Raw genomic sequence first — 18607 nt, 5'->3', positions numbered from 1 at the left:
TTACATTAGCACACTGCCTATGATCATATCTTGTTTCCTTGATGCCGAGAGATGGGGAATCTAGGCTGTGATTATTGTTACAGGCTTTAGCAATAAGAAGGTAGGAGCCTTGAAATACCAGCAATTAGCGTTCATGCCTAACAATAGCATCCGTGGGGCTGCGTGCGGAGAAGAGCTCAGGCGCGAGTGGGTGGATGACACACAACCTGCCCCACTCGCGCTGCTGGCGCTTGCAAATAATGCAAGTTTGGGGCAGTGATGTCCCTCTCAGCCAGCGAAGGTCACGCCTCGGCCTCTGCGCACGCTCCCACTGCAGAGCTGCTGCTGCAAAAGCAAATGGGTGGTGAGGCAGTAGAAGTCTTCCCACAAGCTCCGACCAAGGCTGAAAGTCATAACTGAATTTCAGCACAGCTTTGCTTTCCAAGTTTGAGAGTAACCCTTCCTTTTCCTTGGACTGCATCAGCAGCAGCAGCTCACTGTGCCCTCCTGCCTGCCCTCCCTGTATCAGTATAACCAGAGCTGCTGCTGTCCACAACAATCAGCACTGAGAAGGAAGGCACAAGGAAGGCACAAGGAAGGCACAAGGAAGGCACAAGGAAGGCACAAGGAAGGCACAAGGAAGGCACAAGGAAGGCACTGCCCCAAACTCACTGTACTGCCCTCTCCACAAGGCCAGTAAATCTTAGGGACTTTAGCAGCATGGTAAGGCAGATGTAACTCAGCAAAGCACTGCCAGCCAGTCCAACGGTGCCACCATCCCAAGGATTCTCCAACAGCTCCCTGGGCAGCTTTAGAAGGGATCTCCTCAGCTGTAAGACCCAGTCCCTGCTCCTGCAGGGAGCCAAGTCAGTGCAAAACTGGTTTTGAACTGGCACCACATTTAATTGGTTACAGGGTTTCCAGGCTGTTTGAACTGTGCACAACCCAACTGCACCGGTCTGTGGGGCCGCAGTGCACAGATGTGTCCAGTTTGGGAACGGGATTATCAAATACAAGTAACAGTAACATTTGTAAGGAAAATGCACCAAAAATTCACCAAATTTAGAGCTACAAGAGTCATTGTTGGTTAGATGGATACTGATCTGTTGAGAAACAGATTAAAAATTCACTTTATTAGTTTAGTATTTAATATGGCAAGAGGTGGGAAGTTCTTCCCCAATTTCCACTCCAAGGTTATTCAGTCTCCACTATGTCAAAAGGATAAACTCTTCTAGCACTGCAAAATGGATTGCGGAAACACTGCCCTGCATACTGGCTCATAGTGTTAGTCCTCCAAAATATTTTTAACTTCTCCTTGGGGAAGGACTAGCTTTCACTATGGCTAGTCTAAATTAATAAGTAGTTGCCAAAAGTTTCATTTCATTTTTGTTCATTCCAAAAATCTCTTCAGAAATGCTAGCTAAGGAACAAGTATCAATAGCCATTCATTTTAATTTAAAAAAAACCCCATTCCATTCCTTTAAAAAAAAAATCACAGACATGGAGATTCTTTGGGTAAGAAATTGCAGGTGTTGGTGTGTCCACTCGTACCAGAAATAACAAACCTTTCAGGTTATAGCCACAGTGATTAATTTTAATGGCAGTAGACAAGAAACAGTGTACACAGAGCTCTGTGACATGCTGCTTTTTTTTTTATATACTCTGAGAGCCAAGACAAGCCCTTCATGTGTTAGCAGCTATTAATTAAGGCAACAATGTTTAAGCAGTGGGTTGAGGTAATTTTAAAACTGCTTAACCCTTTTCAGAACTGCTGAGCTTTAGAAAGCACATATATATGTGTGCTCATGTTAATATGTAGAAGTATCTGCAGGAATGGATTACATACATATGTATATACACACGTTACTAATGCCTATGATTGCTCTTTTTTTTTTTTGTAGAGAATATTTAAAAAGCAGTTCAAATCCATAATTTGTAGAAGTGCTGTTGCCAATTTATATAATTAATATCAGACTGTTTGTTGACATTTATTTTGTCATTAAATCAAACTTAAAGGTTATTTTGAATTGCAAATTTTGCTGGCATTATTTTGCTTTCATGGTCACAATTAGATACTTGTAATGCTTCCAGTGCTAAAAACCCTGCAACTTTAAACCCTCAACATTCACACCACGGTTTCAGAACCAGCATCTCCCATCAACAACACATTTGTATGTTCTGCTCCTCTTTTAGCACCTGATCAGATTTTGCTACATTTCCTACTGCATCTCAGCACAGTTTCTGCCCCACAATATTGTTTCATGTTGAACAAGTGGGTTTAGAGGCCTAAGTGTTAAAGTACTGGCCAAAACTTCCATGGTGAGTAAACAAACAGTGCCACTCGCCTCAAAAATAATTTATATTTTTTACACAAGCAAATTAGCCTGAATTTTCAAACAAATGCAGAGGAATTGGAAATCTATGAACATTCACAAGTAATCCAAACCAAAATGCACACAACATGTAATTTTCAATAAACTTCCAGTGCCTTGCAATGTAACATACAACCATATCAGGTCACAGGTAACATCACCTGTCTTCAAGACAGTACGTTTGCTCACTTTCACTACTGGGGGATGGGGAGAAGTCTTTAGAAAACAACAGAAACTTTCTTAATATAGAAAACCTTCACGTTACACTGAGAAAATCAGAAGGAAGACAACCAAACAATGTAGTAGCATTGCAGCAGCTCCTCCCTGACAGAAGTAAACATCATCCTTCTCAAGATTCAATGCTGTGAAGATTGCCCTAAAAGAACTACTGTTATCTTAATAATCACTCTTCAAAAAACACCCGAATCTTCTATGACTCAGTTGAAAATAGCCAATCATCTTGTGGTAGTGCTTCTTCATCTGACTGTGGAAAGGCATAAACCCAAAAAATGAGAGCTCCAAACCAGGCAGCAGAAAAATGTGCTGCACAAAATGAAAACTTTGAAGAACAGGATGTGTAGTGCCCTTACTAGCTGCCACCAGGTACTGGATGTTATGCTAAACAAGGCAGTCACTGGATTCCCAGGTGGGAAAGCTGGAGGTCAAACCTGTGGTGGCCATCAGCCCAAGAGACTCTGATCTCAGCTGAGCAAGGCAGAACACCAACAACTTCTTTGCTCTTTTAGCATCCCCCTGATAAAATCATTTAATCAACTTTTTAGCTTGTAGTTCTTAGCAAGGGGAGCTTGAGCTGCCACCCCCTGCCCAGAGCTACAGGGACATTACAGGCCGGTGGGCAGGGTCTGAAAGCTGGCATGGTGCCACCAGCCCAACCGTGATTCTGCACACAGCGCTTCTGGCCTCTCACACCACAAACTATACCTGCTTCCCCAATTCCCCCCACAACTCCTACAAATAATAACGTAAAAAAGCATTTTGGCCAAGTATTGGTGTTACCAAGAAAGGTGCGCTTGGCTGGTTACAGCAGAGCTCAGCACTGCCAAACACTTTCCACACACTTGCTCCAGGATTGTTCCTTCTAAAAGCAAGACAAAAGCAAGGTGAATGAGTATTTTCAGCTTTATGTACTTCACAGGGAATTGCTCAGTGCCTCTGTATCAGAAAAACGCCTTGCAGCTCCGTAGTACGCTCAGTGACAGGCGCGTGACAAATTTCCACTGGAAAAAAACTCCTGAACGTGACTGACAATAGTAAAGCCACAAATTACCGTAATTTTATGCCCCCTGCAGCTAGTGGTAGAAAACATAGTTTTCAACCTTGTTTTTACTTGCTGAATTTAGACAAATTCATAATGTTATTGATGACAGTGAGAAAGACACTCAAATGCAGAAATTGTATTCCCTGGCACAAACACAACTGGAGCACAATATTTTATATGTACTATAGGGGATGGAAAATATGGTTGTCATTAACTACGCATATATAAAATGATGGAAAACTAGAGGATTTAAATAAATTAATTTCACATTATATAGATATTTATTTTCAGCTATCACACACTTGATCATTCCTCCTCCCTGGAATGCTGAACTGTTAACCAGGTGCAGTACATGATATTACCAGTGCGCTCTCTTGCTGAACATTAATGTTTGAAATGTAGTCAGTGTCAATAATATCACAAAGAAATGCAAAAACCCTGTTTAAGCAAAGTCTACAGATACATTGCTCCTAATGGATTTTCCAGTGAGCATACGCTTTCTATCCTATTTCTAATTTTTACAGTGCAATTTTACTTACAAAGGGTTCTGAGGGCCCTAGAACTGGACAACTGCTAGAGATGATCAAGCTTTACAGTTAACCCCCTCAAACAAACTGTTCCATCTGCTATCTAAACTGATGGGAGGGAAATCCCAGGGAACTCTGCAAGTAACAAGGGCAGTTGCATGATTTCTTTTTGGTGTAGGCAGAAAGTTTTTCAGATTATGGCTCGGTCGGTAGCAGGCTCAGAAACTGGACACAGTTGTTTCAGTTACAACCTCACCTGAGGCTGCAATTCCAGAATCAGAACATGCAAAGAAATGCTGACCGCCCCAGTGCTAGGCACAGTCCTGTATCCAGACTCCCGTTCAGCACCACCCTGAATTACACTTACTCTTACAGCTGCTTTCGGATTTGAGAAGCGAGAGGTTGAAGACTCTGCTGCTGGAACAAGCTTCATTTGGGATTTCTGGCCTGTGATGATGCTCCTCTCCCTTCAGCTGTGATTACAGGGCCAGTGCCATCCCAACTCCCCACGGGGGAGAGGCATGAGGGCCAGCTTGACTCAGCAGCTCTGGTCAGTTCTTTGTGGCCTCCTCCTTCGCTGAGCTGGGCTCAGCAGCCAACACACCCCTAGCAGCCCTTGCTGCTGCCACAGCAACACACCTCAAGGAGAAGTAGCACACCTCAAGGAGAAGCAGCACACGTCAAGGAGAAGCAGTTGAAGAGGAGTCAGCAGGAGCCATGCAAAAGGCAAAGGTCCATGGTGGTGTGTCATCGACCATGGCAGCCAACAAGCTGCAGGCTGCTCCTTCCCCTTATGGTCATTCACTCCCAATCACTCCCACATCCTAGGCCTAAGGCACCACGCTGAAGCTGCTGGTTTTGTCTATTGAGACCTACAACTGCCATCCTTCCTGGTTTCCCTGCACTTCCCATCCCTTCAGAGTTCCTCTGCACTGATGCAGTATTTTGACAACAACCCCTCCCCAGTCCATCTCCCATAAATAAAAATCCTGCACCCAACAAAACAGCCTTTCAGAGCCGCCTGTGACAGCCTTGAAGGAGGTTAGCCACAACAACCCTGTCCTGTCCACACTCCCCTGCTTTCCCTCCGGCCCAAACTGCTTTCCACCTGGAAAGTACACCTTCCACTTCTGCCCTCAAGACTCAGCTCCAACTACCTACAACCCCCCCAAAACCCCCTTTTCACATCTGCCCTGGTCTCATGGACTACGTGAAGAACAGCAGATGCCAGCAATTGGCAAAGCCAAGAATCAAATTTGCTGCTGGTTGTCAAGGCTCATCACTGCCAGACACCAAGGTTTGCTGCTTTCTAAGCCCTAAGTTCATTGGCACTTGGAGCTGAGGGAAATAACTGTGAGAAACAAAGAGCTACAAAGAGGTTGGTAGCAATCACTCCAGACAATAGCAATTCTACAGATACCAGTGCTTTATCAGTCTTCAGGAGTAATCACATGAGAAATGGTGAAGCATTAGCCAATTGCAATATAAAGGTTTGAGAGTATCAGAGAGAAACCTTGCATTAATAGTTTTATCTAAAAGTAGATCAACGTGGAACCCCCATCTATAGCAAGCTCTGCATAAGACAGTTTCTATTATCTCATTTTCTTAATTACAGGAAACAGTAGAGAAAACCTAAACCTCAAACTTCCTTATCTTATTTCCATATCTGATGGGAAACCCAGCACTTGGCTCTTGTAGTAAGGATCTGCACACTCAGGAAGATGCCCTCAGATTGAATTACAGTCTCAGCTGGAGCCACTAACTTAGAGGGATATTGGGTTTCCTCTGATGATTGATTCACAGAAGCACTGGCAAACCACCAGAGGCTGCAGCCATTCTGGAAAGGAAATACTTCTTGGCAGTTCGTTTACACAGAAATTATGAGAATCATTTTAAGAAATGCAGAGAAATATCTGCTAAAAAAAAAAAGGCTACATTCTATTACAGTCTCAGCTTTTTCTTACATGCTTACTTTTTTCACTTTTACAGTAAAAATAAACTGGTGCAGGAAAATGGACAATCTTTCTAGATGCTGACAGATTTCTCACACTGAACAGTGAGACCTCCTGGTCACATCTATCACTTCTGTCACTTTCTCCTCTGCTGTGTTCCTGGGGAGTCCAGAAGCATCACATGTTCAAAGAAAAGCACTAAATCCAGTAGTACCCTGGTGAACACACTACCAGTCTATTCCTCTGTCAGTATGTGCACTCATGATCCTCCCTTCACAGTTATGATTCTCCCTTGTAAACTGCAGCTGGAATCCTGCTGACTCAGGCATTCCATCTTTAAAAACCCTCTGACTCTCACTGCCAGAGTCACGATCCCTTCAGCTACCCCACTTTCAACAGTGGGTACATATTAAGGAAGTGTGAAGACAGCTACTAACCTACCAAGCTGCAATTCTTGCCATAAAAAAGGGTCTCAGGAGACAATGAGTTGAACGAACTGTTTTAGTAGATAAGGATAAAACCATAGCATGTAATTATCAGGCTGCAAATGACTACATCGGTAGTTAACGAGGAAACTTTTCCTGTCTTGATCTCAAAAGCCCCAAAGCCCCTTGCTCCTGCCCCTGCCTCAAGAGGGGTGGGGGAAGAGGCAAGCCCATAATGTGGTGCAGGGCACAGAAGTGAGATTAAGTCATCTCAATTCAGGCAGCAAGCTTTTCCCAGTCCTCTCAACCCCAATCAAGACACACAATTATGCAACACATACACACTCCCACAATTTGCTTTCTACAGTAACATGTCAGGTCATGGCATGTCAGCAGGCTCTCTGCTTCCCACAGAGGCCTCTGGAAAGGCGTGCTCCCATCTCACAGACACTGCACCTGGTCTGGATCTTGCACAATCCCAGTTATCCACTAGCCAGTGGCAAATAATTCTATCCTGCTTTAAAGGGGTGCATGCTGTGGTCAGTGTGCTAAAGTGCATTTGCTCTCAGGACCAGTAAATCACCATGACAAGTTCACAAGGCTGCCATTCTGCATTTTCTCATCTTACAGGTTTCTCTCTTCGAAGAGGAAGAAATAATGAAACCGCCTACTTATTTGGTAAAGAAATGCCAACCTTCTAAAACTGCACTTTTCTTCATGCTTGAAATGGCTGAGTCTCAGCACAACGATGCACAAGAAATATTATCATTTCAAGCGTGCTCTTGAAGAGTCGGCACAACTGCCGATTCTGCAAAACCTTCCCGCTATAACCTTGTTTCAGACTGAGATGATTGTGTCCCAGAGTGGCACAAATCCCTCATTGGCCCACATTTTAAAGACAGGAGAGACTGCACTTCTGTGTGTAATCATCCCTTAACTGCACATGAAACATTTACTGGAACAGGAAATCCAAAAGTATTATCAGACAACAGCAGCCCATCCTTTGAATAATCTCCTTCTTCCCATCTCTGCCACAGAGACAGGCTGGGCTCCATGAGTCCACGCTATTCCAACGGGATCCCAAATGGTCAGCATGTCCTTTAGCTCATTTCCCTGTCACTGCTGCCATGAAACCCGGGTTCTGTTTGGTCTCATATCCCTGCAGCACCTCACTGATGTTTAAAGGGCTCCGGAGCTGGCTTGCTCAGCCCACGACTTTCCATGAGGTCACTCAAAAGGTAATTTTGGAGCTGAAAACAATTTCACTTACACTCCTCAGTTACAGGCCATCAAATGTACTTATTATCTCTGTAACTGCAGCAATTACAGGGCATTGTTCTGGCTGAGAGGCAAACCAGCTAGAAGAAAAATGGACAGATGTTAACTAGCACCAATCTTGCACGGTCAGACCCCACCGTGGGCACCAGCAACACAGCTCTGCATCTGGCTGTGGCCCTGTGTGCTGCTCTCCTGCCTCAGAGGGCAGCAGCCAGCAAACATGACCCCTTGGCATCACAACACAGACCACTGATAGGTGCAGTACCTGATCCACAGCCTCATGAGACTTCACCTCCTTGTCAAAAAGGGAGTCAAGATCCACAGATCTGCTGTTGACTTCCTCTGTGGTGACCTGGTGTTTGCTTCAAGTAATATTCTCTTCCTTAATCCACGTGCTAGCTCAGCTCCAGCTGCATCTGTGCCCATTTCCTCAAGTTACACTCAGCTGTGACTCCGCTTACAGGAACACGGCTACTGCTGTGAAATGGAGAGATTCATGAGATGACCTCTAAAAACAAGAGCTGTGGCACCAGAGAAAGGGTTGCCAACTAGTTGACACAGTCTTCAATTATGCTGCTATTACATCGAAACACATGTAATGTAGCTGCAGCATTAGAAAAAAGAACCATCTCCATTTGTGAAATGAAATAAACTGAGTCCTGCCTAGGCTTGCTTTCAGATAGGGCACACAACCATTAGGCTATGAATGAAATTTCAAACGTTAATGCCTTATCTTGACAAGGCAGGAACAAAGGGTGCGAGATGGTTCGAGCCACGTAGCTGCAGTATGTTGTCGAGTCGACGCTCGTGGAGTGATGAAGGTCGCTGCAAAACCACACCACCGAGGAAGCAGACACTGCTTGCATTCATCCAGCTTGCCCGGAGAACAAAATTTACCACTCTCCCCACTCCTGATCAGTGAAGCCTCATTTTTAAACCACAGCAGGATTTTTCTGTGTATTTGTTAATATAATAATTATTTTAATTGGAAGTTAAACTAAAAAAAAAAAAACAAAACAAAAACCAAAGTCCCAATTTCTTTCTTTGACCATACAAGTCTTGCAAAAATTTGCCAAAACCTTGAACGTACACATGAATTTTTAATTACCACAATTTTGCCTATGTGGGAAAACCTAAGAAAGGTATCTCAGTTAAGATATGGCTGAAAATCAAAAAGATCAATAAACAAAGCTGAAATGCACAGAAACAATCTTTCATTTCATTAAAACCCCTCTGAAGGACTCAGCAGGCAACGTGTTCCATTTGCAACACCAATGTGCACATTTGTGACTTTCCATCATTATGCACAGAGATAATGGATGTATTTTCTACCTAATATTTAATCTTTGTAACTTAGACATGTCTTATTTTCATGATCACACAAATCTGGGCTCTGAAATATCATCTCAGAGTAGCTGTACTCCCACATTCCTTCAAATGAAGAATGTCCATCAGTCTCTCAGCAAGTAAAAATTGCCACCCCTGCAAAGAATAGGTAATGCTTTGTTTAAAGGGCATGCTTTCATGGATGTGGAGTTCTTGTATCCATAAAATTACCTGGACTAACAGTTATAAGAATGAAGATGCTATACGACTACAACACACAAGGCCAGTGTAAAAGGGGAAAGTATTTTTTCTTTACGTATAATATCCTACACCCTACCAAGATGCTTAACACAAGAAAGTACAATTAAGAGAAAACTTAAAAAATATGTTTATTTTCTGCGTAGATACAGCTGAATCCTGAAGATTATGTTCTTCACCCTCATATTTTCACCCCAAAGTACAGTGACCAGGCAAAGAACAAGGATAAGACAGTCTCCTTCAGTTACAGTTCTGTATCCCTCCAGCAACTTTCTTGATATACATATATCTGGCAAATAAACAGGGGCAAAAAACCAGCTGAGTTTACAGCAGATCATACATCAAAATGGAAATATCTCAGAGGGCTGCACCTTGATATTTCATTAGCAATTTTAACAGCATTTCTATTAATAAATGTTTCTATCAACTGCAGTTACAGAAAGTGATGTTAATCACAGATTCAAATTAAAAATTACACATAACATGCTTTTTAAAGTTTTTATTGAATGTAGCATTTAAACAATTTCATAAACAACTAAATCATAAAACTGTCTGTTCATGATGCTGCCGATCTTCTATTCCTCCATTTTTCCACATAGAATTTCAGAGGTTCCTACAAACAGAGTGGAATAAACAAGTTCAACCTTGTTTCAGCTGAGAAGTTACTAATTCTGAACAAAGTCTTACATCCTGACAAAATCTATTATTCTCTGTCATGCAAAACTAGATCTGTATTGAAGTCTGTATAATTAGGAGAAATACCAGAGAGAATGAATAAAAGGAAAAGGAAAACCTTGCCAAAAATGCATAATGAAGCTTCTATTACTAAATGCAATAATATAATCAATTTCATTTTTAAAATGAAAATACTTTTTAACTTCAATCTGCAATTGTGTCAAAAAAATTGAAACGCTTTTAAAGACCAAGCTGCATTAGAGAAAAATTGAACAGGGAAATGAATCATCCCAGTGACTTGGAAAAACACTCTTATTTTCACTAGCTACATATAAGAAACAGACATTCTATGTTTTAAATTTACAGTCCAAATAAAAATTCAGATTATAAACTGTGTAAAGCTGAAGGAAAAAACCCCATCATAATCATTGAAAGGCTGAACTAAATATTTTGCGCCAAAATTTTCTCCAATTCTTTCCAAATTAGAAAAGAAAAATCACATTTATCATGAAGCAATATAGACAAACAGTGTATGGCCAGTCTTTACAGAATCACAGAACATTTATTTAGAATACAAAAAGTGGTGAGAAAATTGCAATAAAAAGTTTACTTAGAGAACGGAAAATAGAATGCCTTCAAAATCTTCTCAGCAAAAATGGTACTAGTAGACTATTAGTCAAACGAATGATGCAGAACTATTTGCAATCTTCACAGATTTAATATCATGCTGTTTGTCACCCTCAAGTAACATGTATTTGCACAGTTGCATAGGTGTCTTGGCAGGGTAGCTAGAAGCAAAGCTGCAACAGAAAAATAATTCCTACAGTTCTAAAATTCCACCCTACTAGCTCAGCAACTTATACTAGACACAAAACACTAATTAATGAAAACTAGAAGCCATTAATTGCTACTGAAGCACACGTTCTACACGCCTTTTCAAGTCCAACTGCTTAGAAAAATGCCCCAAGGAGATTTGATAAGGGTACACCTGTAGATGAGTGCCTGATAGGAAGGAGGTAGTTTAAATATCTTAAGCCCCAAGAGGTTTTATTTCCTCAAGTCAAATCCAATGCAAGATTACCGCAGCTCCCACAACACCCAGGACTTCACACATTACCTCCTTTGAGGAGTCTCTGCAGAGACCTAGTCCCTACGTAAGCATTAATGCAATTTGTTTTATTAATATTGAACATACACAAGTCTGCAGCTCTATTTCTTAATTAGGAAATACTCACAGGGGGTTCAGTGAAAGGGACAGGCTCTCCTACTTTCTTCAGAAAAGTTGCTAAAGATTTCAAAGCGATCTCGTGCAGCTCTATATTCTTCGCTTTTGCTTTCTCATACGTAGCCTTTACAGAAGCAACATCCCCATCCAATTCTGAGGAAAAAAATAGAACCCAAAAAATCTAAGTGGTTACTTGTTTCTCTTTCCACCTGTTTTCACTCATGCTTAACCATCGACTGCTGCTCAGACATCTGCTTGAGAAACACTGGGATGAAAGTGAAGCGACCCCTGACAGTTTCACTGCTGTCCCCAGGGTCCTAGAAGCAGTACAACAGTTCCTAGCACCTTGTAAACATCAAGGAAGCCATCATGTCCAGTTAAATTCATTCAGTTGCCTGGGAGGGTGAACACAAACACCTGCAGTATGGGAGCTGTCTCAGGTTTTACTTGTTCACATTTGGAAACATCATCTTCGCAACCACAGGAGCTATAAAAGCAATGGTTCATAAAGGAAAAAGAAAAAGCTTTGTGCAGAAATGGATAGCCTGTGTCCCCTTCTCATGAGAAAGAGCTTCCCACTCACATCTGGCAAGTGGCTGAGCTCCTTTTTTAATGTGGGAGGCTACTGCAAAAACTGCATGAAATGACAGCTTAATGAAAGCATAGAAATCGTTAACTTTCTACAACTTTAAAATAGATTTATTGTATGGGAAACACCAACCAAAAGAGCTAATGCTTAGATTGCATTTAATGGACCACACAATCGTGATTTTACATATTTCTTCTTCCTAAAAGGTATACAGCAAAGGATCGTGCATCTCACCGGACTGAAGGAAAGCTAGCCCTGGCAGTGGATCTCATCTCAGGACAAGGACAGGAGCAAAGGTCCTTTTATTTGTTCCATCATGGATGGATGCCTGACAGGTGATCAAACTTCTTTCAGCTGTGATCTATGCTCTACTATATCTTGACTAAACACAAACAATTATAATTCTATTTGCCCATTTTTCTGTCAATTAGAAACAGTAACCAATTGTGGTAATAACAATCCTCTGCCACATTTCATAGCTTTTTCTATTTAAAAATAACAATAGCCTGAAAGGAGAATAATTTCTTCACTCAAAAAAATCTGCTAATACAAGACTGGATTTGTTGCAAAACAAGAAACCATGTTTGAAAGCTTACTAATAACTTTAAAATTTAAAAAACCCACCAACTTTGATTTAAAAGATCTTCTTTCTACCCCTCATAGCTAGAGCACAATCTAAGCCTTCTCATTTTCAGTTGCGCTAAATATTTTGCTGATGATCCCTTTAACAGTCAAATGATCAATGTCCCATATAGGTAAGATGCTTGCACAGAATAACCAGGTAACAGCTTTTAAAACTCTTCATGCTGGTAACTGTCTCCCCTAGAACGTGCTAGGAGCCAGGTACATGTCTGCCTGAAGACAGCAGAGCAAGCATCTGCTCATACAGAGCGTAGCTTCACGTGTTCAATACACTCTAACCACTATTTTAAGTACAGTGGGGCAAGTGATTGATTCTCTGCAATCTCTTTATGAAACTGCTATACCATCATGCAGTTAGGAAGGACAGTGAAGAGCTTAGTTCACTTACAGAATTTTTACTAAAGTAAAGCAGCAGAGGACTAATGACAGCATAAAGCAGCAAGTACAGTGCTGCTTTTGTCTTATAAAAACATGTTAAAAAACTTTCCCTGCTGTGAACCTGTATATGTTACAGGGCTAAACAATTTTGGTAGTGATAAAGCAAGCAAATTTTCTAAGTTAGATAACACATTGTAGCATGTCTACAACTTGATTCAAATAACTAAGTTTGTATCCCTTTAACACCATATCTTGGATTTGTGTTTGTAGTGTTTTACCTAATTATTCCTATTTATCTCCTCTGTGATGGACTGGTGCATGAAGGCTTCTGCCCTTATTCTTTTTTGCTTGTAACACGTGTGAAAAGGATTTACTCCCTGTTACAGAACTGAAGGACAGTATCAGAGTACACAAGGCAAAGGACTCTACAGCACAGAGATGCAGGCTTCCAATCGAGTGTTGCCATAGAAGCTGTATGTCCTGGTTTTTCAAGAGTCTGTCTTGCAAATAAACATACTTAAACAAAAAACCTGACTTTTTTAGAGGCGCTCACTTCGACTTTGGCTATAAAGAGAACTGATGAGTCCTTCAACTATTTACGTAAATTCAAATGAAGGCATCTGCAATACTAACTTTGGCTGCATTATAAGATGCATAAATAATTTACACTAATAACAATAAGATTGTTTCACATTACTGATAGAACAAATCACTCAGGATATTGAAACATACACACATAAAAGGAATCAGTATTACTACGTGTTTTGGGAAGAAAAAAGCTAAATTCCTCTTAAAAGCCATTCATTTCTACAGCATTTTTCCCCATGGGTTAGGATGGATTCCTTCTTACTCCATGAAGCCTCTACTTAAGGCTCTAAGTAAAGGATTCACAGCTTGTGTCAGCTGGTTGCTCTTTCATCCTAACAGCCAGGACAGCATACAGACCCAACAGACTGAAACAAGAAAAACCTCAGATAACCCCTCCACCTCTTTATGACTTGAACTGTAAAGCAAGTCAGGGCTTGCGTGACCTTTCTGAATGTCTCCAGAGTTCCTACTAAAGCACTGTTCCAAGGAGCATCGCTTACCATAACATCTCAGGAGGTAGCGGTACGCCACTGCTGGATCGAGATGCTCAGGAATCAGTTCCAGAAGCGCCTCAATCCTCTTTGCCTGTGAGATTTAATGCATATACAAAAAACCCATGAACTCGAAATCTTAGAGAACAAAAAGTCACCAAATTCAGAACAGTGACTGCACATTTTTTAAGTGAAACAAACCATACTGGTAACAAAGAACGGACTGTGTGACTCAAAGTATATACAATAATTTCCTGCCCAAAATTTTGCAGATATGAAATAGTAAAAGAAATTAAGCACAAAATGCAATTAACGTAGTACGGGTCTAAAATCCATACTCAAGAATGCTAAACATTAGTGTCTTTTTTTTTTCCAAGTAGGCAATTAATGTATCAATAAGAATATGGCAGGATTACAACCAATTTAGGAAAACTGCAAAACACTCTGTATCCTTCAATGACCCAGAGGTCAATGGCAGCTACGATCAATGCTTCAAAGGAGTCAGATCACTAACTGATGAGCTTAAATTTGGAACCTCCTTCTCTCAGCCTCTGACTGCAGTTTTCAAAATTCTTAGGTTTTAAATTAAAAGCAGTTTATTGAAATTAAGAACATCTCTATCACACACAACCAACTATGATGTGTTAGTAAAATTTCAGCTTGATAAGCTGGGAAACTTACATACTTTTAGTTCCTTCTTACAGACACCAAACAATAGTGTTTGTCACATCATATTTATCATCGTTACTTCAACAAAAGAACTTTTACTCTACTAGTATTTAATGGCAATTTCCACAAATCATAAATGTGCATTTGGCTCATCTGAAAAAAAAACCAAACTATTCTAGGTTGTGTGCTAGATGTCTCATGCTGCTCCTCTATGAAAGAGAAATCCGTATGATTCTGCCTGGGTGTGTATTTCAGGGGTTTTTTTGGTTGTTTTTCAATGTTGGGTTTGAGGGGTGGGGGGGTGTTTGATTTTTTTAGTGTGTTCTAAGGCTTTTTTGTGTGGGTCGGAGTTTCTTTGTTGGCCTTTGGATTTGTGTTTTATTTGTTTTGAGGTTTTTTGATTACTTTAAGGGGGCAATAGGAGGAGGAGGGATAGGAGTAGAGCAAGCACATAAACAGAGCATTTCAAATTACAGGGAATGAGGACAAAACCAGGAATCTAAACAGATGCTCCAACTAGATACATGTCCAAACCACCATAACAAGTAATATGAAATGTGTCTTTTAATGTAAACACAGAGGCATTTTATCATCAGAGAGAGGCTGAGGTTTTACCTTGCATTTGTATTCGTACAATGTAGCCAATAAAATAAGGACTTTCAGGTTGTGATACTGAACTGGATAATGCAGTAAAACATTCTAAGCACAATGTTTGTGGGATGTACAGTTTAACATGGAAAATGCAGGAAATAACCAAAACAACAGAAAAATATTAAGTACACCCTCCCTTCCATCATGCTCCATAATGTAAACTGTTCTTTAAACATAACCAGCTCTGCAAATTAACCTCCCCCCTCCCCAAGAAACCCAGTGAAGCTGTCAACTGTGAAGTTCAAAACACCTTGAACAAAGGTTGATGAAATAGTATTTTGTGACACATAAAATCCTATACATGAAAAAAACATTGTACCTGTCCAGGCTGAGATGCTGATCTAGCCATGAAGCGCCCTAAAGTTCTCTTCTCCTGAATTATTGCACCCCACCTCTGAAGACAAAGAAATTATTAATGTAGCAGACATGAGTAGGTTACTGCTAAACAAAATTACTCAGGTGAAAATTTCCAATTACAGAGGCTTAAAACAATATACTAACATATTACCAATTTACAAGGTAAATAATTGAATTTTAGTTTGACAAGAAAACCAAAAAACCAACCACAAACCAAGTTCATTTTATGCACCTCACTGACAAACATTTTTAAAATGGTAGGGATAAAGTTTGTTTAAAACAATAGGGGAAAGAATTAAACTAATACTTCAATATACCACAAAAACGAGGTTTAGGACTGCAAAAGAATGAAAAAGAGAAACACTATTCCTCTCCAATTATACTGCCAAGCATTCACAAGTGAGCTAGGGATCATAAGGTTAATTATACATTTAATAAGGTGTCAGGGAGATAACTGCTCGTTTCTTTATAAAAATTAAAATGTACAAAGCAAGTTCTCTTTAAAGTATAATTACCTACACTTATGCATACAAAGGACTGATTTCAATCTCTCTATTTTATAAAAGGCTTTAACTGCAATAGACAGGGTTTGAGAGAGAGAAGTTGAACTTAGAAAAGTTTGAGACAGACCAGATAAAAATCAAAAATCGATCTTACTTTAGAAACAAGGACAAAATAAAATATACAAGACAATATTAAGTGTATGTTCCTCAAAGATGTCAGTCTTAGAATGCTTAAAAATGCACAGTGTGGTTTTTTTTTTACCAGCTGTACAACAGCAGTACCAAAATGCACAGGAAAAAGAGAATATTGTGCATATGAAAACACATACCACGATTTTCCTATATTCAACTAGTATTGTAGACATATGCAAACAAGAAATTTTGGGTTATGCCATGATGAGTATTCTGTGTAAGTAATATGGTTTACAAGCTCTTTAAGGTCCAGGTGAAAAGGTGCGAAGGTTCTTTCCTTTAGGCAAACAGACAAGAAGTGGCTTTGTGGTGCTAAACTGGGCAAAGCACTGATGAGAGAAACTTGGAATATTTTATTACCAGTTCTAGCCATTCTCACCTACTGCCAGTAACTGCTCTGAAAGAGTTGAGTTTGAGAAACGTTATCCACAGCTCCCTTTCATGCTGAAATATCAAATCCCTTCTGACTCTCATCAGTAAAGGCAGTAGCAGACACTGCAGCTGCTTCATCAGCTTTTAAATAGACTCTTAGATGCATTTCTGGAAGTAAGGAGTCTCCATGTATATACTAATATTTTAGATTACAAGCAAAACAAGTTCATTTAGATTGTTGTTTACTTTCCAAAATATAACAATGGAGAATGATTATTCCTATCCTCCAGTTTGTGGTTTGCTGTTAGTGGAATACTTGATACACATAGCAGCTACAAATGTTTAACACAGCTCAAAGTTTTTCCTGAGCCATAAAATCCACTATTTTTCTCCTAGACACACAAGTTCCAACTCAGGCTTACCTCTAAATATGCACTTACAACAAGGTATTTTTAAATTGTGCATTAAGATACAATGTATACAATGTTATTTCAAGTATGCCATAGAGCCATGAATTTAATTTTAACAGTTGGATGCTGTTTTAACAAGTTTCAGGAATATATGCATGGATATTACTCCATGATATGGAAAATTTTAGGAATACTATGATTTTACTTAAAAATGAAAAAAACCCTTATCTTCACTAAAGCAAAACAACGTACTCAATTTTCATTTACTCATTCCATGTCAATCAAAGAGCAATCAACCAATCAGGAAGAGTGGAATAACTTGAGAATTTTTTTGCATTTTGATGTGTCAAGCTATATAGCAAGAGGGTTTTATGGCAAAATTATAGTCTCCTTTTCATTAAATATTCAGATGACCAGTTAGGCAAAGCCCTACACAAACTAAGGGAATTACAAGTAATACACCTCACACTGCAGCAGAAGTAACTGAACAGCTTTATTGGTAGTGTCTTGGAATATCGTAAAATATACCATGGATGAAGCAGAGCTTTTTCTTTAAGAGTTAAAAATATTTAGCAACTGGTAAATGAGTAGCATGCACTATCAGGAGATGATAAGAGGCCTTGATTTGAGGCAGGAGCCTATGCACACATCAGTCTGACTGCTGGACTGTCACTTGCTTGGATGAGCCTCCTGACAGAGCCTGTTTCCAGCACCCACAGCTCATCCCACCTCTTGCTTGGCTTGTCTTTAGCTCTGCACAAATGCAGCTGTCTCAATTCCTAAGTCAGCTGAGACTGTGACCCTGAGACCAACATTTGGGTTTTAATGCATCTTGACAGTCAAATAGAAAGCAAATTCAGCTCTTAATAAACCCTGAATACAATATATACAATATTACAGCCAAGTGAAGTAAAGTCCATGACAAGCAATCATTGCCTGCTTCTGTTTTGCAAACCGTACAGCTGTAAGACATTATGTTTACAGCTCTTAAGAAATTAGGTGAGAAGTTGCAAGGAAATGGTTTGCAAGAAACAACTGACATCTAACAGAGAACTTGGAGAAAAATATTTGCAATATACAAACGCTTCCTTCATTTCCTTCATGTTACTGGAAGACATAAAAGGCTCCTGACTCTGGCACGCACTGCTACTCTCAGTACTGGAGCACGAGCCCATGGTTTAGTCTAAAGTGTGCACTGCTACTCACACTGTAATTCAAATGCATCCCAGTAGCAGCCTATGCTGCACAACATCTCTTTCTGACAATTTCTCGGTTAACCTTTGAAGAGCTCTAAGCATTTCTGTACCTCTTGTTATGTCATTACCTGTATCAACGATCTGGCATCATCCACTCTGTCTGCACTGATGTACTGAAGGAAAAGATCTGTGACAGGTCTGTAAATTCCACACTCGCTGGCCAGTCGTTCCGCCATCGCACCAACTGCAAAATGATGGGGACATAAGGAAAAT

The 18607-nt window shown here is 40.2% G+C and overlaps 1 protein-coding gene across 2 annotated transcripts in view; it reads right to left on the bottom strand.

Annotated features, from left to right (window-relative positions):
- Nucleotides 1–9508: 9508 nt before the first annotated feature.
- Nucleotides 9509–18607, bottom strand: part of LRPPRC (leucine rich pentatricopeptide repeat containing) — an 87212-nt gene continuing 78113 nt past the window's right edge. For both annotated transcript variants that reach the window (XM_038131356.1, XM_038131357.1), the window contains exons 34-38: nt 18463–18578; nt 15624–15698; nt 13994–14078; nt 11307–11449; nt 9509–10009 (exon numbers count right to left, since the gene is read on the bottom strand). In XM_038131356.1, the coding sequence (XP_037987284.1) occupies nt 9953–10009; nt 11307–11449; nt 13994–14078; nt 15624–15698; nt 18463–18578 (476 nt within the window). In that variant the 3' untranslated portion in view covers nt 9509–9952. The remainder of the gene's footprint in view (nt 10010–11306; nt 11450–13993; nt 14079–15623; nt 15699–18462; nt 18579–18607) is intronic.

This window comes from Motacilla alba, chromosome 3 (assembly GCF_015832195.1).
Source record: "Motacilla alba alba isolate MOTALB_02 chromosome 3, Motacilla_alba_V1.0_pri, whole genome shotgun sequence".
In the NCBI taxonomy this organism is placed as follows: domain Eukaryota; kingdom Metazoa; phylum Chordata; class Aves; order Passeriformes; family Motacillidae; genus Motacilla; species Motacilla alba.
The sequence above is the reverse complement of the archived record's forward strand: the minus strand, read 5'-3'. Positions and strand labels throughout refer to the sequence as shown.